The sequence below is a fragment of the Triticum aestivum genome, chromosome 5B (assembly GCF_018294505.1).
Source record: "Triticum aestivum cultivar Chinese Spring chromosome 5B, IWGSC CS RefSeq v2.1, whole genome shotgun sequence".
NCBI classification, from domain to species: domain Eukaryota; kingdom Viridiplantae; phylum Streptophyta; class Magnoliopsida; order Poales; family Poaceae; genus Triticum; species Triticum aestivum.
Genome location: NC_057807.1, coordinates 654,733,712 through 654,754,097, shown reverse-complemented (window position 1 = coordinate 654,754,097; position 20,386 = coordinate 654,733,712). Strand labels below are relative to the sequence as shown.

Genomic DNA, 20,386 nt, shown 5'->3' with positions numbered 1-20,386 from the left:
GTCGTGCAAACACGCACTGCAACAAGATATGGTCTACCGTGTCTTAGTCTTGGTCGCATAGAAAGCATGCGGAAGTTTGGTCTTGCAGACCATGGCAGACTCTCCTATCTGCGGTCCACAGACGGTACTGTACAACAAGCCACATGAAGATCTTGCAAGCAAGCGGCGTCCAGCACTTCCAGATAGCCGAGAAAGAATGAAAACGGATCCCGCCTTCGCAGAGCATCTTATAAGCAGAGGACGCGGTGTATGTCCCATTGTTGTTCCAGGCCCTAATTGGCTTATCTTCAGCCTCCGGATCAAGTTGTACGTCCATGAGAATCTCCCAAAGGGTGATGAACTGGGTGAGCCCCTCCGTACAAAGTGCTCCAACGATGTCACTGGCCCAGTCGTGTGAGTTCAGGGCATCCAGAAGACTTCTCTTGTTGCGCACTTGCGGCCGTACCCGAGCCACCACGAGGGGAGCAATGTCGTTAATGGTGGCACCGTTACACCATCTATCCTTCCATAATAGGATTTGCGCTCCTCCACCAATCTGCCATTTGACCAGGCTCTTGAATGCAGCAGTCACCTTTTTATCCATAACCAAGTTGAGGCCCTGCCAAGGCCTCGTCCTGTCCGTACGCCTCAACCACTCCCATCTCAATCTTAGGGCAATCCCGTGTTTGTAAAGATCAATCACACGCAGTCCACCGAGCTGCTTCGGGCGACAAACCCTTCTCCAGGAAACAACGCACTTTCCACCATGAACCTCCTCGGAGCCAGCCCAAAAAAATGCACGGCAACCTTGGTCGACACGCTCCAAGCCCATTTGGGGGCCTCCGCAATCATCAGATGATGAGTAGCGCGTGCTCTCATTACTTGGTTGACGAGGATGAGACGACCGGGCCTGGTAACTAGGCCTCTTTGCCAGCCAGGAAGGATGTGCAACACCATATCGACAACTGACTGCCATTCGGACCTTCTAAGTTGCTTGATACTCGGCTGTAATCCGAGATACTTGCAGCGGAATGCTCCAATCTTCCAAGGCAAAGCACTTTTGACGAGCTCCTCATCTTTAGCCTCCGAACGGATCATGATGGCAGAAGATTTGGCATAGTTCACTTTTAATCCAGAAGCAGCCCCAAAGATGTCGAGGGCCTCTTTCACAAAATGCAGATCTGCAAGGCCAGGTTTGATGAATAGAACTACATCATCCGCATATAAGGATGGCCGCTGCAGCGGAGTGCAATATCTCATGTTACTTAGAACTCCATAGTCATGTGCTTTGATGACTATCTTTGTAAGGACGCCCATGGCGATAACGAAGAGTAAGGGGGAGATCGAGTCCCCTTGTCTTAAACCTTTAGCATGCATAAACTTAACACCTGCAGATCCATTGACCACCACTCTAGAGCTGGTCGAGGTGAGCAAAGTAGCAATCCAAGATATCCATATGTCCGAGAAACCCTTAGCATGCAGCACCTCGAAAAGAAAAGGCCAAGATAGGTAATGTAATGACATGATTAAATAGAATTGTGGGCATGATGGTTCTCAGGCGAAAGGGGGATTCTGCTCTATTTGATTATTAAATGAAAAAAGAAATACCCATACAATGATAAATCCATGCAAGCATATATTTATACTCCTATATAAGAATCCGGCCTAGGACCAAGAATTGGCAGGCCCCCATCCGTCGCAAACCTTTGGCACGTTTACATTTTCCACTCCTCAAGTCAAGTGGCCGTGGGGAGGGATGACAATGAGGCGCGTGTTGACTTTGTCAACACAAGGCTCCATGCTAATATTCTACTCGATGTTTCTAGAAAAACAAATTCCTTGAGTCCCCACGCTGCTAGTACACCGTAGAGCCTTGACAGAAGCGAGCGGGGTGGTTGGCTATGGCTAGTTAACCACCGGCCGGCGACGTGACCTTACACGAGAAGAGAAGGGCCGGGAGGAGAGGTCAACATCTCACGTCTCCCTCCGGCGCGAAAACTGACGCCCCCTGCTGGCCGTGCGAGGCACGCCCCCTTTTTCTTCTTCTCGCGGCGACCTCGGCGCGCGACGACCGACGCCATCAGCCGCCTGCTCGCTCGCGTACATCTTTTACAATGCCTCCCGCACGCCGGCACGTGTTCCCCGTCCGCGTCGGCCGCGAAGAAGATAGAGTCGAATCTGCGCCGCATCGGTCGGTCGGTACGGCGGCGAATTTCACTCTGGGACCTCAGCGCGGAGTACAGACCGTGGTGGCCGGTGACGGCGATGGAGAAGGAGAAGGAAGCACACCACCGGCCCGAGGGGAGGGAGCGGAACGGTACGCGGGCGCCGGAATGAGGTCGTGCGTGCCAATGCGGCGGCCTCCCCGCCAACTGCCACGGGAGAGGACAGAGGGGACGCGGGGCCCGGCGCACAGGGGAGCACGAGGCTGAAACGAAACGGAATGGATCGAGTCGCGGCCCCCACGTCGTCTTGGGCCCACTCCCGGGCCTTCCCCCTCCACCACCCAATCCAGTCCAGTCAAATGCGCCCACTCGCCCCTGCCCGTAGATAATCACACACACGGAAATAAAATAAAACTTTGAGAGGATTTGGCTAATCGTCCACCGTCCAAGTGTCCCCCGCCACCTCCTGCTCAACACTTCACCTTCACTTTTTTTTTTCCGGGTACATTTCACCTTCACTTCACCGCCACCGGAGACGGCCACCGGATGAAACCCATTGAGGCATCATTTTTTGAAAACACTAGAATCACAAAATGCTCACAAATAAACACACTCATCTCTAAAGGCCTCTTTGATCCCTCCCAGGTTTGTGAAACACAAGAATACAAAACACACTACATAACAGATTATTACAAGACACATGAAAGACATAGGAACAGTGGCTTGGATGGAACACGAAAGAAGTGCCTCAACCCTACGAGGCCATTGAATCTATAAAAAAGGAGGTTGGAGTGGATGTTCAAAATCCTACGTAAAATGATGCAAACGAATCCGTTCCATATGAATTTGCGTCATGTCGTTCCTTAGATTTTTCTTTTTCAAAGGATCGGAATCCTACAAATTCATGCAATCCAAAGAGGGCCTAAAACAGACGGTCATACAAGGCCTCCCACACATATGATTTTCTATGGCGAGCTTTGCATAGAGTACAGAAATATACAAGGCCTCCTTCGAACATGTCAAACGCAGACAGGCCACCCCACCACAGATCATCGTCTCCACCCGATCAACCACGCCACAACCGTTACACGTACGTCGTGCTGCGCCGAAAGAGGGGAGACCCCCTAGTACACCCGTGATAGCCGACTATCAGGCCCTTGACACGACCCGACATACCTGATGTCATCACCATTGTAGAAAAAACCACACCGCTTTCTATATCCATAACAATTGTCTCGTCATGCCCACACGCCACAAGCCACCGATCCACGTCAGTATCCCACGTAACGTTAGCACCGATTAGGGACACATGTACTAATATCCTCAGGCAGTGGCGATTTCTTATCGATCTATATATAAAATACATTGCCATTACTCGACGGATATGTATCACATAAGCAAAGATATACACACACCGCCATTACTCGAAAAAAAAATATAGCACATACATCAAGTGGGGAATTTTGATCAATCTACATATAAATGCATTGCTGTTATTGGGCAAACACAGATCCCACAAAAGCAAGATTCACCATTAATCGACGAATATGTCAACAAGTTAAGTGGTGAATTTGGATCAATCCAGACGTAAATGCATCGCCGAGACTCGACAAAATACATCACAGAAGCAAACCTATAAAATACACCAGCATCCGGAGAATAGATCACACACGTCAGGTGGTTGATTCGGATTGATCCACATATGAATACATTTTTGTTACTAAACTAACACGTATCACATAAGCAGACATATAAAACAAATCACCCCTACCCCACGAACATATCACACACGTCAAAACAACGAATTTCGACCGATCTATGTGTAAATGCATCACCGTTACTCGGCAGATACATGTCGCGTAAGCAAATATTTGGCCGATCCACACACAAATGCATCACCGTTACTCGACAGATACATACCACACAAGCAAAACATGCAAACACACACTGCCGTTACTCGACGAACATATCACATTCCTCAGACGACAAATCTCATCCAATCTACGCACAGAATGCATCGCCATTACCCAACAGATACATCACACAACAAAGCTACTACTAAATAACCAGGAGATTTGGATCTCAAGTCCCATGGAAAAGAAGATCTTTTGATCAATGGTGGGGGCTGGAGGAGGACCATGGTGGAGTGGAGGCCTTGTGAGTGAGGGAGGGAAGAGATATTTTGGGCGGGCCATGGGGGCGGGCGCATCCCGTGGTACGCACACGGGGGGACGCATGGCATTTCGCCCACCAACTTCCTCCTCCCCAGCTTTATACCCCGCGCCTATAAAGTTTCTGCCCACTGCGGCTCTGCTCACCCCGACGATACCTTCCCCTCCCCTTCCTCCCTTCCTTCCCCCCCGCACCACCGCCGCGACGGCGACCCCCCAGCCGCACGCCGAAGCGACCCCCTCCGCCCCGACCGCGTCCGTCTAGGGCTAGGGTTTCCGCCTCCTCTCCGCACCCGTAGCCTGCTCCACGCGGCGCGCCCGTCCACGCCGCAGCCCCGCGGATTCCTCCCCCCCTTTTCAGCTCAAAATCGCCGCTTTTCCGCTCGGTTCTTGGGCACGAATCGGCCATTGATTTCCCCTGGTTATCCGAGGTTTCCCCCTGATTTCTCGGGGCGCGAGCGGGGGCCTTCCGAGGCGATTGGTGCTTGGGTCCTGCCCGCCGGGTTCGGGTGTTGCCGGCTGAAGGCCTGGCCGATTTTTCCATGAGCGCGGCCGCGCGAGCTGCCGGGCCCGGTCGTCTGGGCGCGCGCGCGGGGTGCTCGTGTTAATGCATCGGCTGACCTGCGGCTGCAAGTTCGCCGACCCCGACACGGTCGTCCCCTCCGCGGCGGCGGCGTCGCATCGCGTGCGGCCGGACACCATGAGCTGCGGCAGCGACGGGTGCAGGGACGGCGGCGGCGGCGAGGGGTTCGGGCGGTCGCGGCCGAGCAAGGTCGCGGCCGACGACTCGGTGGAGCCCGCGCGGTGCTCGGACGCCACCTCGCCGCCGGGGTCCTGGATTGACAGGAAGCTGCTGGTCGATCCCAAGATGCTGTTCGTCGGATCCAAGATTGGGGAGGGCGCCCACGGCAAGGTCTACACGGGCAAGTAAGTGGATGAACCTTTATGACCATAACCCGTGCATAGTGTTTCATACTACGTGTTTCAGCCGAAGGTCGGCAGTACTTGCATCAACTGCCCCAGCCAGATTTGAATTTATGTTCCTCAGCTTTAGTACTACTAGCAGCTGTCCAATCCAAACTAATGGGTGTTATTGCAAAAAGTCCAGGAGTTATGTATCAACGAAGTAGGGGGTAAGAGTTGGTATGATTTTAATTTGTTCACCTCCAACTGTGCCTGAATGTACAAGGTGTACGTACAGACACAACAATCGGCAAAATTGCATAATATGCTTGAGAGCCGCTTTAGGGTTATCATTTAATCGACGGCAGTATAACCCCCAATGACCTGATTTATTTTGTGCTTAATTTAGCTATGCCAGTCTGCTATTCCTGCTGTGGTCAAGGATTCTGAATTTTGTGTAAGTTTGCGTCTTGTTCTAATACTTGCACAGAGTTGGTTCTCAAATTTGTTTGTGTTTCAATGTACAACACGGGTGTATATTAACAAATAAAACCATTTTCTTCTGCTGCTAATTGTTGATGTTCTCACAAGTTGAGCTGTCAGCCTGACATTCTTGTCCCCCCAAGAAGAAACCTATGCTGTTTAATTATATTCTATATTGTGGTTTTGTTTTGTCCATGTGGATACTCTTACTCTTGCTGACTTGCATCAGTAATTAACTAGTTTGTATGTATGTTTTCCAATAGGTATGGTGATCAGATTGTAGCCATAAAAGTTCTCAACAGTGGCAGTACCCCCGAAGAAAAAGTAACACTTGAAGATCGTTTCATCCGAGAAGTCAATATGATGTGTAAAGTGAAACATGATAATCTTGTCAAGGTACATCCTTGCCTGAATGGCACATTACTGTGCCTAATCTGATCTTAGCATAGCCATTGCTAACTACTCCTAAATCATTAATTTTCTTGTGTCCTCCTTCTCACAAAAAAATTCCGCACTTCTACAGTTCATTGGAGCCTGCAAGGAACCATTGATGGTGATTGTAAGTGAGCTGCTACCAGGGATGTCGCTGAAAAATTACTTGAACAGCATCCGGCCCAGCCAACTAGATATCCATACTGCATTAGGCTATGCACTCAACATAGCTCGTGCAATGGAATGTTTACATGCCAATGGAATAATACACAGAGACCTGAAACCTGGTATGTGTGCTTGGACTGTTTGACTTCTCCTGTTGCATCTCCAGTTTTTTCCTTTACGTGCATAGTAAGTTGCATTTCTGTTGGTGTAAACAATACCGCTACCGGGTGGTATATTTACCAAGTTTTTTTGGAAGATGTCAAAACATGGGTACACAATATACGCTTTAAAGTTCAAAGCTAAGAAATTGTATCAGGCATATATTTCTGTGTCAAAGGCAAGAGCATGTGCATTGAAAGAGAAGCATCTTGGCCGGTTAATCATTTAAAATTTTCAGTAAGATGTTTCTGCATCTGATTCTTGAATTTTCCTGTCTCCATATCCATGGTATCCACTTTATTCCCGTTCATGTTTCTGCCACAATATGTTTCTTTCGCCCTCTCAGTCTTACCCTTCTGTTTTACTTGCTTTAACTTCTAGGTTCTTCCAGTAGTTGTTTTGTTCCTTTCTGTCAAAGCTGTTCTGTTACACTCTTTATGCTTTTACAGTGTCCTAATAAATGTTTTTTGATTGTGCAGATAATTTGTTGCTTACTGCAAACCGTAAGAAGCTGAAGCTTACTGATTTTGGACTCGCACGAGAGGAAACTGTGACTGAAATGATGACGGCTGAAACTGGGACATACCGATGGATGGCCCCAGAGGTTGTAAATCACTCTTTTCTGCACTAGCTAGTCAACATTAATAAATTATGAGCTGAAGCCAGAATAAAATCTAGAGTTGATGCTTGAAATTATACTTCTATTGTATGCCCACTTGATAATTTCCTGGCTGCAGTTTCTAGAGTTACTGATTTCGGGATCGTCTATACAAAGAGAAATCAGATGCTCTAGCACTGATCTCTGTGATTCCAAAACCTGACTCGTTGTCTTATGCTTTTGTAGTTATACAGCACTGTCACACTTCAACGTGGTGAAAAAAAGCACTACACAAATAAAGTGGATGTGTACAGCTTTGGCATCGTCCTGTGGGAGTTGCTGACCAATAAAATGCCATTCGAAGGCATGTCGAATCTACAAGCTGCATATGCTGCTGCTTTTAAAGTAAGTATATGATTATGAGACTATCATTTTGTGACGGAATGATACCACTTTCTAGAATGTTGTCTAGCAATTATAAAATCCTGCGACTCTAAATGAGTTACAACTCTCCTGTTTCACCTTGCAAATCTTGTCCGTACTGGCAGGCCATTGGTAATGTCTCTTTACTGGACAAAACTGTTTACTGCTAAAGTAACAATACTGTCTATGTTTTGAAGTCTTAGCTCAAAAAATTGCTTGGCTACCTGAAGAATGAATGATAGCAAAATTGCGAGACAAAATGGCCACGCATTTGTGCGAAGAAGGCCACACATTAATTCTGTATTTTTTACACTGTTACTTATTTTTTAAGAAACATATGTTAGCACCAACAAATGAGCTGGTCATAGTCTATTTTCAAAGAATGTTTGAGCATAAACTTCTTTTCTGACGACTGTTTTTGACATTGGTTTCTATTGGAATCCACTAATCTTACCCATATTTTCTCTTGTTTACCATGGCAGCAAGTACGCCCAGCTTTTCCTGAGGACACCCCCCAGGAGCTCGCGTCCATCGTGCAGTCATGCTGGGTCGAGGACCCTGCTATGCGGCCCAGCTTCAGCCAGATCATCCGCATGCTGGATGCCTTCCTCACGACGATCCCTCCGCCGCCCCCTTCGGAGGCAGACGAGGACGCGACGGAGTCGGAAGACACAACGTCGTCGCTGAGCAGCAAGAGCTCCTCGGTCTCCTCCATCGTTTCCCGTGCGACAAGCAAGCTCTCGGTCGTCCGCCATCTGTTCGCCTCGAAGAAGGGGGGCAGCAATGGGAAGGCATGATCCGCGTCCGCGGGCCATGCCCCTGAGACGTTTTTCCTTGGTGCTGTAAAGGTGTTAGCCTAGGTTAATGATGATACAGTGGTGGGGGACGGTGATGATGATACAAGAGGAGGGATCTTGTCTAGCCTAGGGTTAGCTTTTGCTTGTTTTGTGTTTTGATGATACGGAAGAAAAAAGGGTGCAATGCATACTTGTGCAAGCTATGTGATGTATAGCTGGCGGCTGCTCTGCCATAAACTTTTGTATGCTGCCATTGAGCTCAATCCAATCCCCTCTTGTTTTCACTGCAATTTTTAGCCCTTTGCCAATCCTGTGATCCTGACAGACTTGATGGGGATGATCAATGGATCTTAGAGATGGTTGCTGATCACTGACTCTTGAGCTAACATTTTAATGATTACATTGTTGGGATTTTCGAAGTTGACAAAAAAATCTACCAATTTCTAGGGTGACCAAGTTACTCACAATTTCTTCCCTGAACAGAAAGTTACTCACACTATGTAAATTTTGCAGTAGTTGATATTTGTTGGATAAATGAATAAATGGCCATGAATTGTCAATCCCAGTGGACTAACAAATACTCCCTCCGTCCGGAAATACTTGTCGGAGGAATGGATGTATCTAGACGTATTTTAGTTATAGATACACCCAATTTTATCCATCTCTCCAACAAGTATTTCGGGACGGAGGGAGTATAAAAGATCTCCTGAATCCTGATGTAATACTAAATGAAAATTTGACAGACAAATGTAAACGATAATTTAGTTAAAAGCTCTCAATTTTTTGAAGCATTTTAGAACCTTATACTACAATACTAAGATGTCCTTCATCAAGTTATTTCAAATTACTAGTGTCTTTCACAAATTCTGTGTGAAATTATTTCAGCATTTGAAAACTAGCACAGGTGATGCTACCACTCTACCAGCACCAGCGCACTGCAGCCCCGGTCAGCAAACCTTCTCCCCACCCCCACCCCCCCGCCCCGCCGCGGGAGCGCTCCGCGGCCGCCATGGCGTCTCCTCCGGGCCCGGGGTCTGCCAACCGCGCGCTCTCCTCCTCATCGAGGGGGCCGCTCTCGCCCTTCCCCGGCGGCGCGGGCCCGTTCCTCCGGCATCAACATCCTCCCGGCGGCGACTCCGACGGCGGCGCCTCGTTCGACGAAGATGACGACGACGATGACGAGGAGGAGGAGGATGGGGAGGATCAGGACGCCGAGCTGGCGGCCCGCAGCTCGCAGCAGCGACGCGCCGCCTCTCCAGGTGAGTCAACCCAACCCAAGGGTTTGCTCCTGTAAATTACTAGCAGTACTTATGCAGCTTCTGGTAGTACGAGGTGAGCTGAATTTGTGAGAAAATCTGAAGCTAAGTTGGGTTCATATGAATATGATCTCCCTCCGAGCAGCAAAATATCTCCATTTAGGAATTTTTTTCATCTGTATCATCTGATTTATCTGAATGAAGGTGATCACTGACGCTGTTGCTTGCTGGTTCACGCAGCAAGAATCGGGCGGCCTGTGGTGAATGGGGAGAATGGAGGGAGTCAAATCCAGGAAGGGCAGCAATGGCAGCTGTACAGCTGTGGAACCGAGCAGCATGACCGCGCTTCGTCTAGAGGGGACGAAGAACCTGGTTCTGTTCCCAGGGAGATGAGGGTGGAGGATGGATATGGGGTTATTGGGAGAAGAGAGGGAGGCCCTGCATCTAGCTACTGGGACCTGCTCAGAGCGCACCTTTCGGACCCGTTGACGTGAGTAGCTTATGCAAATGCCTGTTATTCGCTTGAGAATTTAGTTTTTGTTTTGGGGAAAACTCAAAACGGTACCGGGCTCATCTGCTCTCTCTCAGCAAAAAATTCAAAAAAAATACTAGAAAAATTCAAAAAATTCCAATTTTTTTTGTGGTGGTAGATAATTTGACGCGTGAGGTGCGCCCCAAAATTCAACTCATTTGGACATCTGAGCAGCTCTCGGCAAAAAAGACAAATCGGGTCAAAACAGTGCGTGAACAGTAAACATTTTTACAGACCCTGATTTTGTCTTTTTTGCCGAGAGCTACTCAGATGCTCAAATGAGCTGATTTTTGGGGCGCACCTCACGCGTCAAATTATCTACCACCACAAAAAAATTTGGAATTTTTTGAATTTTTCTAGTATTTTTTTTGAATTGTTTTCTAAGCGTGGGTGCAGATGAGCCCGGGTGCAGATTAGCCGCACTCTTGTTTTGGTAAGTATTTACTTAGCTATTTCACCTCCTTTGTTGACTGTATATAAGCTTCCAATATTGATAGTGTATATGCTTTCAAGCATTCCTTTACGGCTTTACCCGCTTTGTAGGCTTTTGGCACTTCCCCACTAATTCATGTAAATGCAAAATGTCACTGAATTCGTCGTACCCAAATATCATGTCCGGTAGCGGCAATAATGAACATGATATCTGGGGGGAAAATCCAGTATCTCATCCATTTATATTCCTGTGTCTGAATTTGTAGAGGTATTCTCATGGACGACGCAATGATTCTTTCATGTGGCCATTCTTATGGAAGTAGTGGGATGCAGCATATCTACAGAATGGTTTGTCCAATAGCCCTTACCGTGTAATACAGTAATAGTTGTTCAAACTTTTTCCTTATTTTGTTACAGTGTAGTTTGCAGTTAGATATCCTGTATCCTCCTGCTTGTTGCTACATCTCTTCATTTTTGTGTTAGGATTGCCTTTAATCATAGCTCCTTCTTTTTGAAATACTAATCATAGTAACTTGATGTGCTTTTGAAGCACAGTGTTTTCCTTTTACACATTTCTTACTGTTCTTGAAATAATAGGACTGCACTCTACTGTCAGGGCCTCCTCATCCACCAACAATTTTTTGGTGAAAACATATGCGGATGTGCATTCAATAGAATGAAAGTCTCCAACTGCATCTTTTCCGTTTATGTATTGTGTTGTCCAAACTGAAACTAGAAGTATTTCGTGGTTATCCATTTGCTCTCAGCTTGGGTAACCACATCAGGCAAACTTTGCTTTCAAGGTAAAGCGTTACACATGTCTTACTGTTCTAGAATAATTGGAGTGCACTCTACTGTCGGAGCCTCCCCATTCCCCAACTATTTTTCGGTGAAAAGACATACAGATGTGCACTAGATAGAATAAAACTAGAGGTATTTCTTAGTTATCATAAGTAAAGTTCTCCAACTGCATTTTTCCCCATTCATGGATTGTGTTGTCCAAACTGAAACTAGAGGTATTTCATAGTTATCCATTCGCTGTGTCAGCATGAGTAACCACATTAGGCAAGCTTTGATTTTCTAGGTAGAACATTAATTTGAGACAATCCTGGAAGGTGGCCAGCAACACTACTAAAAGAGGGATTTTTGTGAAGCTTCAAGTGCATGCGAAAGTAACAGAGAATTGTTTTCGTCCTGCTATGCAGAAAGCTTGTGGTAAATGTGGTCAGCCAATCACCGAGAACTCCATTCGACCAAACCTGGGTATGGACTTAAAACTGCAGGCTATTTCGCCACGATTTCTGAGGTTTACTTTCAGCTATCTCATAGAAATCGGTGCACGTCATATGTACTGGGTTTCTTTGCTTCCTTCCTGTCCTGTTTTCACAAAGATCTCTAATGTTCCCTTTTTGCCCGCCATGTTTTCAGCTCTTGGCCTTGCAGTCCAGGCATTTAGACGAGAGGAAGAGTCGGCAAAAACGTTGAAAAGAAAAAGAGACCGCCTGGAACAGGTATACACTTTTTTCCGGGTCTATGTTACTGAATGCCCGAACATGGACAGTTGAACATGTTACACGATGTTCTTAAATCTGTTCTCTCTGTAAAATGAGGACAAATGTGGCAACGATGACCCGGGTCCAGCTGAGGTTTCAAGAGGCAAAGGTGTCCAGTATCCTTTCGCTGTCTTCGACCGGGTGATAATCAAGGTAGGTATCTCTATCCCTCTTTACTCTGCCAAGCATATACGCTTTTGTTCTTCTCCAGTCTTTCCCTTTTCGCGATGATGACCAGAACAAACTTCCGTCAGGGAAACAAGAGGACCCCGGAGCGGTTCGTGGGGCGCGTCGCGGTGGTGACGGCTCAGTGCTTGAATGGATGGTAGTACCTTTAATTCGTTCACCCAATCATCTTTCGAAACCAAACGCGACACTTACCGGTGTTGAGCAGGTACGTGGTGAAGACCCTGGACAACGCGGAGAGCGTGAAGCTGCAGTACCGTTCGCTGGCGAAGTTCGTCGACGGCGGCGGCGGCGAGCCTCCTGCCGTGGCCTCCAACAGTTCCCAGAACACAAGCTGGTTGTGACTTGGAAGGTACAAAAGCAGATCATGCTGAGCACAAGCACAGAATCAGATCTCCAGGCCCCCATCTTTTGCTGTTTCCAGGAGGAGGCAAACAGTAGAGTGAGGAACATTATCCTTTTTTGGTAGCCAATCACAGTGTCAATCTTTATGGTGCTCCTCTTTCCTTTCCTTTTTCTTTTTGTGGCAGCAACTAGGTACCATGTGGTGTCAGTCAGTGTCCTTGTGATGTGAGGCTTTGTAGAATGCTACCATTCCAGTACACCCTTATCCAGGCTGCTGTGATAAATCAGGAAGCAATCATGGTGCCACCAAAGGGCAACCACCAACACAAAAGTTTGGTGAAACAAGCATTCAGGATAAATGGTTCTTTTCTTTTTAAGTAAGAACAACATTGTGTTGATAAAAGCGCCATTTATTGGGAAACAACAACATTGTTGTGTATGCTTTGTCTAGGGCGCACGTGGGTGGGTACTCCCGCGCGGCGCGCCTCTTTTGATCTTGTCGGCGTGCCTTCTCCCCGGCTTCTTCATTGCCGGTCCTCCCCTTGCTTTTTTTTGGGTGATCCTATATGCCTCGCTTGTCACCCATGCTTCTTTCGATTCCTTCTATCGTAGCTTTGGGCCGCGACTCGCCGCACAATTAGCTAGCTCTCGGTGCCATCGAAGGGGGCTAGATAAGGAAACACCTCACCAAAGGAGGAAGCAAGCATGATGCAATCAAAGGACACAACCAATACATGGGAGTTTTGGTGAAACAAGCATTCAACATTAATGGTTCCTTTTTAAGTAAGAACAACGCCGTCTCAATAAAAGCGTCATTTACACTTGGGGTTCAAATAGGGAGGCAATCATGGTGCCAACAGAGGAGTTTGGTGAAACAAGCATTCATCATAAAATGGTTCATTTTCAAGTAAGAACAACATTGTCTTAATAAAAGCGCCATTTATCAGAAAACTACAACATTGTCGTATATGTTGTTAAGATATACTTCGCTTTAGTACGCACATGGTGGGTACTCCCCACGCGGTCCTCCTCTTTTGATCTTGTCAGCGCGCCTTCTCCCGGACTTCTTCGCCGCCGGTCCTTCCCTAGTTTTCTTTCTTTCTTGGTGGTCCTGTATGCCTCGTTTGTCACCCGTGCCTTCTCCCGAACTTCTTCGCCGCCGGTCCTCCCCTCGTTTTCTTTCTTTCTTGGTGGTCCTATATGCCTCGCTTGTCACCCATGCCTTGTTCGATTCTGTCTACCTCAGCTTCACTAGCCACGGTTCACCACACCGCTATTTCCCGGTGCCACAAAAGGGCCGTGGATAAGAAAACACAACATCAAAGGGGGAGGTAAGCATGGTGCAAGCAGAGGGCACACCCAATACACGGGAATTTAGTTAAACAAGCATTCATGATAAAATGGTTATTTTTCTTAAGTAAGTAAGACAGAACATCGTATAATAGAAGCGTCATTTATGGGGGAAAACAACATTGTCGTGTATGTTGTTCGGACGTGCTTTGTTTTAGGGCACACATGATAGTTCCGCGTGGTATGCCTCTTTTGATCTTGTCGGCGTGCCTCTTTTTGGCGTTAGTCCCATATACCTTGCTTGTCATCCATGCTTCGTTCGATACCTTCTACCGTAGCTTTGTGTCACAACTCGCCACACCGTTAGCTAGCTCTCGGTACCACTAAAGGTGCCTAGATAAGGAAAAATCTCATCAAAGGGGGAATCGAGCATGGCGCAACCAAAGGGTACAACCAATATATAGGAGTTTTGGTGAAGCAAATGACTATTTTCTTAAGTAAGAACAACACTGTCTCAAAAAAAGCGTCATTTAATGAAAAAGAACAACACCATACGTGCCGTCTAGACATGCTTTGTTTTCGAGCGCACGTGTATACTCCCGCGTGGCCCGCCTCTTTTGATTATGCTGACGCGCCTTCTCCCCGACTTCTTCACTGCCTGGCCACCCCCCGACGCCGCCACCACAGGCCATCCACCGCCTTCACCCCCCGACGATGCTACTGTCGTCTAGACGCCATTTCACCACATCGCCGGATCGCCGCTCCCGCCACACTCTAGAGTCGACGCAAAACCCTTGGCCCCAAAACGCATACACGAACCCTAATCCACTGCCGCCGGGCCCGGGGCCAGGATTACCCCCTTCGAAATTCAAGGGCAACGTCGGTGAAGTTTTTTTTTTTTTGGAGCAACTGGTGAAGGTTTAATGGTCACCTTACAATGTAATAATCTGTGCAGGAAACGGCAGGGTGAGGCGTCTGTCATAAATAAAGTCCAGCCACGGCTGCAGAGCTTCTGTCTTGCGAGAAATCGGAAATGACACGCCGTCTGCAGACAGACAGACAGGACGGGACGGATCCTACGCAACAGCAACCGAACCCCCCGGCGCGCGCCACGTGGCGCGGAATCCACCGTCCGATCCGGCCGGGCTCCAGAAGGATCTCATCCGCCTCCGAATCAACGGCGGCGGGCGGCGTATAAATCCCCGCGCTGCCCCCGAATCCAACCCTTTTTTTCCCCTCCTCCCGTTGCCTCCACGCCTCCGAGCCAGCCAGACACGCGAGAGGGTAGACCGCGGCGGCGAGGCCTCCTGCTTTGCGCCTAGGGTTTTGATTCGATCCCCCCCGCCGCCGCCGCCGCCTGCCGGATGGCCATGGAGAGGGAGCTCATGGAGACCTTCGAGGCCGCCAAGAAGGCCGCCGACGCCGCCGCCGAGGAGGCCGACGGCTCCTCCCCCGAGGCCGAGCGCTGCCTCGACGCCCTGCGCCGCCTCCGCGAGTTCCGCGTCAACACCGACGTCCTCGTCTCCACGCAGGTCTGCCGCCCCCTCCCCCCCGCTCGTCCCCAGCCCGGAAATCAGGCTATTCGTCGCCTCTCGTCGCGTTGGTTCCGGTAAAATCGAGGAGGAATTGCATGCGGGTGCAATGCGCCTCATTGCCTTCAATTTGGGCCTTTTTTTTCCTGCCTGGTTCGCTAGAAATTACCGTGTGCTTATGCGAGGCACGCCGTTCTTCCCCCTTTTTAAAGGGTGACGCGGCTGCGAAAAAGCGAATTGGGAATTAGATCTTGTGCGAGCGGGGCAGGTTACACCTTTTTCCTCTTCTTTTTGTGCCTCGGATTGGTAGGTTTGTGGGTGATAGGGCATGCGCGCTCGGTGCCTGGATGTCTCACAGAGACGGTGGGTAGGCAGGCGGCTGGGATTTGTGGAATGCTGCGGGTTACCGCAGATTCACAGTTTCCATTCAGGACAAAGAGGCTGGGATTTGTGTTTTCGATGCTTTTGCGGCGAGGATTAATATGTCTCGGTGACGGTTTGGTCTTTGCTGTGGGTCAGATTGATGCTACCTGCTAGTTTCATCTTAATTGGGATTCTGCATGAAGTGGCCTCCCAACCATCGTCTTTCTTTGGTTCTCAGCAATACATCATGTCTTCCAGTGATAATAAACACTGTAAATTCATGGACTGGTACTTGATTGAGAGTGTTTTGATCTGCCTGTGATAGCACGATTTTACGATTGGCTGGAGAACATGTGATAACTAATTTATCTATAACATGATATCTATGTTTTGAATTTCACAAAATAGGAACAAAGACTATGAATTTGCAGTTGGCTGGTCTTGCACCAGCATCTAATCAATGGCTCTTCCTCTGGATTTCATGGGTTTTCGGCGTTGTACCCTATCTTCTGCTAGCAAGTCCTTTGTGTGTACAACTTTGCCTTGATGAATGGACTCTATTTCGGCCAGTTCCCTAAAGAAATCTGCCGATCTTTGGTTCACGTGTTTATTTATGTAAAAAAACTTGATTTGGTAAGTGAAACATGCAGAACGTGAGCAGTTTAGATGAAAGAAATATTCTATATAAGTTGGGCAATTTATAACTTACATGATCTTTAAGTTGTCGTATTCGACATGTCTTTCCATAAAACCCACCTTCCTGAGTTATTACTGAACCAAAAATTATTGTGCTCCTGTTTTGCCATTTTGTGTATATCTGATCTGAAGCTGTTTCGGTTTCTCGACCCTTAAGGTGCACACTTCCCTACAATTAGTATGTCATATTCTGCTCCTGTTTTGCCATTTTGTGTATATCTGATCTGAAGCTGTACGGTTTCTCGACCATTAAGGTATACACTTCCTGACAATTAGTATGTCTTCGAGCCAGCCACTTACATCAGACTTTGGTCATAGGGCCTGCCAGATGGCAACTCCAGAATATATAAAGCTCGGTTTTTTTGGCTTGCCTGCATATTGGCAAGTCAATTTTTGGCATCAAACCAAACAGCTCGGTAGTCTTTAAAGTTTACTTTTAGTTTTAACGCCTTTATGATATAAAACCAGGTAAGGTCCTCTGTAATTGGGATACGAGTTGTTTCCTTTGTGTACACCGACATAAGTGCCATGGGGCATTGAGTATTCTGAAACAGTTTCTAGGAGTCTAGGCGACTAGGCCTCCTAAAGGGGCTGCGGTGAAAATTTCTTTCATGTCTGAGTTGTCTTTCAATGACTGGGTTTCAATTTAGAAAGCTTTAAGTTTGCTAACCTATCTAGCAAAAGCATATCTAATTCCGTAAGGTGCAGATGTGTTTTGAGCATGAGTGGTAAACACTCAATATTCATGAGCAGTAAGTGATTTTGGTTTCGAGGGTCTGCATCTAGATCTATTAGTTGCATTGGGATATGAGTTATAAAACTAGCTAAGGTCCTCTGTAATTGGGATATGAGTTGTTTCCTTCGTGGACACGACATAAGTGCCATGGGGCATTGAGCGTAACAAATAATAATTCTGAAACAGTTTCTAGGAGTCTAGGCCTCCTAAAGTGGCTGCATTGACAATTTCTTTCATGTCTGAGTTGTCTTTCAGTGACTGGGTTTCAGTTTAGAAAGCTTCAAGTTTGCTAACCTATCTAGCAAAAGCATATCTAATTCTGTAAGGTGCAGATGTGTTTTGAGCATGAGTGGCAAGCATTCAATATTCATGAGCAGAGTGATTCTGGTTTCGAGGGTCTGCATCTATTAGTTGCGCTGGGTTGGTGACAATTTCTTTCATGTCTTTGAGTTGCCTTTCAGTGACCGGGTTTCAATTTAGAAAGCTTTAAGTTTGCTAACCTATCTAGCAAAAGGATATCTAATTCCGTAAGGTGCAGACGTGTTTTGAGCATGAGTGTCAAACACTCAATATTGATGAGCAGAGTGATTCTGGTTTCGCGGGTCTGCATCTATTAGTTGCACTGGTTGGTGGTTTGTGAAACATCTTTTGTGAATTGCATTGCTAAGTAAAATTTTGTCTTTTTTACTGAAGCTTAGTTAGTTAAGTTAATATGTTGTTACTAAACATCTGCTTTCCCTCCTAAATGGTTGTTGCTTATTTCATTCAGCTACTTTCCCCATGCAGTTGTTTTCATAGGGCTTTGGGAACTTGCAACTTACAGATTGTGTTTTGTTTTGTCAGGTTGGCAAACGTCTTCGGTACCTGACGAAGCACCCTAACTCAGACATACAGGCGGTGGCTGCAGACCTTTTTGGGTACTGGAAGAAGGTTGTTATTGAAGAGACAGGAAAGAAAAACGGCACACCAGCAAATGGAAAATCAAACAACTCTGCAGCTAAGGCTGAGAAACCTCAGCCCATGAAGGTTGAAAGGAAGTCAGCGAACGTGAAGGTTGAAAAGAACTCTACGTCGACGACTGTGAAGACTGAAAAGAATGCAACTGTGAAGACTGAAAAGGATTCTATGTCGGCAAGTGTGAAGATTGAGAAGACTGTGAATAGTGATTCCAAAGTCCAAGTTAAGGTAGAGAAGGTTTCAAAGGAAGTTAGCAGAACATCTGAAACAAAGAAACCATCTTCTGTTCCAAATGGTCCCCCAAAGCTGACATCCCTTGTCAGATGCAACGATGCTGCTCGAGATAAATACAGGGAGCTTCTTGTTGACGCCTTCGTCAAGGTTTCCAAGGAAACTAGTGATGATGACAGAGAGGAAATAAGAGATCTCCTGGACCAGGTAAATGCATGCGACCCATATAGAGTTGCTGTGACAGTGGAGTCGGCGCTGTTTGAGAGGATAGGGCGTTCCACCGGGACCCACAAGGTGAAATACAGGTCGATACTGTTCAACCTGAAAGCCGACAACAACCCCGACTTCCGGCGGAGGGTGCTGCTGGGCGAGGTGAGGCCCGGGAGCCTGGTGGACATGCCCGCGGACGAGATGGCGAGCGACGCTCGGAAGCTGGAGAACCAGCAGATCAAGGAGAAGGCCCTGTTTGACTGCGAGCGCGCGTCGGCGCCCAAGGCGTCGACGGACCAGTTCAAGTGCGGGCGTTGCGGGCAGCGCAAGACGACCTACTACCAGCTGCAGACCCGGAGTGCGGACGAGCCGATGACGACGTTCGTGACGTGCGTCAACTGCAACAACCACTGGAAGTTCTGCTGAGCGCGGGGGAGCGACTCTGCTGCAACAACTGCTAGCGTGTTTTTCCTGTTAGCGATGCCGTTTCAGTCTTGACAGGTAGGCTGGTCCGTTTTTTCGTATGCTTAGGAGGAGACTGTTTTCTTGTGTTGTTTTTTCTGTGGTTATTAAGAACCCTGATTTATTCAGATTGTGTACTAGTTGACCGCATAAATGTTGTTCGCTGGATGAACTCATGTTGCCTGATGTAAGTTTTATGAAAGAGATTGTTCTGTGGTCGTTATGTATATACACTCACATAGTGATACTGTGATAGTAATTAAGAAGAAACGAACGGTGTTGCTCTCATGGAGATGGGGACATGTAGGTATCGGAGTTGAGTCATGTTGAGTTGTTAGATTATACGACTCCATACGAAGAAACATATATTTTTTCTTCCAAAAGGGTTTTCCTGGCGTTGCTCTAGAAGAAATATATTTGTGAATTTTTAGTATTCATGTATGATGGTGGTGAAGGTTGCAACTTGGAAGAACCTGATCAAATGAGAAAGAGGATGCAAAGGTAAGAGAAGAAAGAGCATATATCTTATCAAGGTGAGGAGACACAAGTGGAGGATAAGTATCATGAAGCTGCGAATAAAGCACTAGTTATCCAAGATGATTTAAAGATGAATACTGAGGCAAAGAACTGACTGATCATCTTCATTTGTGGGTTGTTCCTCTAGGGGGCCGGCTGGGTCAAATTAAACATGGATGGTTCTTGGTCCTCAGATGGAAGGGCTGGAGCTGGAATGATTCTCCGAGACAACACAAGCAATATAATTTTTTCCTGTAGAGATGCAATGGAAGCCGAACTCTGTGCTTTTGCAACGATCAGTTCTTCCTATTCTGCTAGAGGTGGATTTAGTCTCAGCGGTGAACATTCTCAAGGATGAAGTTTTTGACAGATTGCTGCTTGCTTCTTTGGCGGCAGAGATTAAATATTTGCTTTCCCTTTGTAAAACTTGTATTATTACTCATATTAAGCGTAGCCAAAATGTTGTTGGTGATTTCTTGGTGAACTTTGCTACAACTGAGAATAGAGCTGTTGTTTGGTTGGGCTCAGGGCAAGCAGATGTAGTACAAAATGCACCATTTGTATCTTGGTTTTGTCCATGTGCCAACAAACAACCTTTACACCAATTTTTGGACCCTTAAAAGCTCATCGACTTGGTTTAGCATATTTACTCTATCGCAAAGTGCGGAAGGCGATTCCCATGACAAAAGGTGTGCACAAGCACAAGGTCTTACACACTACATAATTTCATATCAAAGACACTAGTCAGAATCGTAGGGGCAACTTATTGTGTTGTGAAAGTTGAAGAAAATCAAAATCATATTGACTACTTAGG

At 47.1% G+C, this 20,386-nt stretch overlaps 2 protein-coding genes across 2 annotated transcripts; both read left to right on the top strand.

Annotated features, from left to right (window-relative positions):
* Positions 1-4,455: 4,455 nt before the first annotated feature.
* LOC123113930 (serine/threonine/tyrosine-protein kinase HT1) lies at positions 4,456-8,565 on the top strand. The gene is made up of 6 exons (XM_044535261.1): positions 4,456-5,242; positions 5,965-6,097; positions 6,225-6,420; positions 6,937-7,061; positions 7,302-7,460; positions 7,961-8,565. The coding sequence occupies exons 1-6, from the start codon at positions 4,923-4,925 to the stop codon at positions 8,273-8,275; spliced, it is 1,248 nt and encodes a 415-aa protein (XP_044391196.1). The 5' UTR covers positions 4,456-4,922; the 3' UTR covers positions 8,276-8,565.
* Positions 8,566-9,231: 666 nt separating this feature from the next.
* LOC123113929 (transcription elongation factor TFIIS) lies at positions 9,232-19,293 on the top strand. The gene is made up of 7 exons (XM_044535260.1): positions 9,232-9,534; positions 9,772-10,021; positions 10,762-10,843; positions 11,701-11,758; positions 11,924-12,006; positions 15,192-15,401; positions 18,040-19,293. Exons 1-7 carry the CDS (start codon positions 9,285-9,287, stop codon positions 19,018-19,020), a joined length of 1,914 nt encoding a protein of 637 aa, XP_044391195.1. The 5' UTR covers positions 9,232-9,284; the 3' UTR covers positions 19,021-19,293.
* The last annotated feature ends 1,093 nt before the right edge of the window (positions 19,294-20,386 follow it).

What these genes read in the sequence shown, in the direction of transcription:
- LOC123113930 (XM_044535261.1), top strand. Translation starts at nt 4,923, where the DNA reads ATGCATCGGCTGACCTGCGGCTGCAAGTTCGCCGACCCCGACACGGTC. An exon ending in ACACAGAGACCTGAAACCTG is followed by an intron (nt 6,421 to 6,936) that starts GTATGTGTGCTT and finishes TTGATTGTGCAG; the next exon opens with ATAATTTGTTGCTTACTGCA. An exon ending in ACCGATGGATGGCCCCAGAG is followed by an intron (nt 7,062 to 7,301) that starts GTTGTAAATCAC and finishes ATGCTTTTGTAG; the next exon opens with TTATACAGCACTGTCACACT.
- LOC123113929 (XM_044535260.1), top strand. Translation starts at nt 9,285, where the DNA reads ATGGCGTCTCCTCCGGGCCCGGGGTCTGCCAACCGCGCGCTCTCCTCC. An exon ending in CTCCATTCGACCAAACCTGG is followed by an intron (nt 11,759 to 11,923) that starts GTATGGACTTAA and finishes CCATGTTTTCAG; the next exon opens with CTCTTGGCCTTGCAGTCCAG. An exon ending in ACGTCCTCGTCTCCACGCAG is followed by an intron (nt 15,402 to 18,039) that starts GTCTGCCGCCCC and finishes TTGTTTTGTCAG; the next exon opens with GTTGGCAAACGTCTTCGGTA.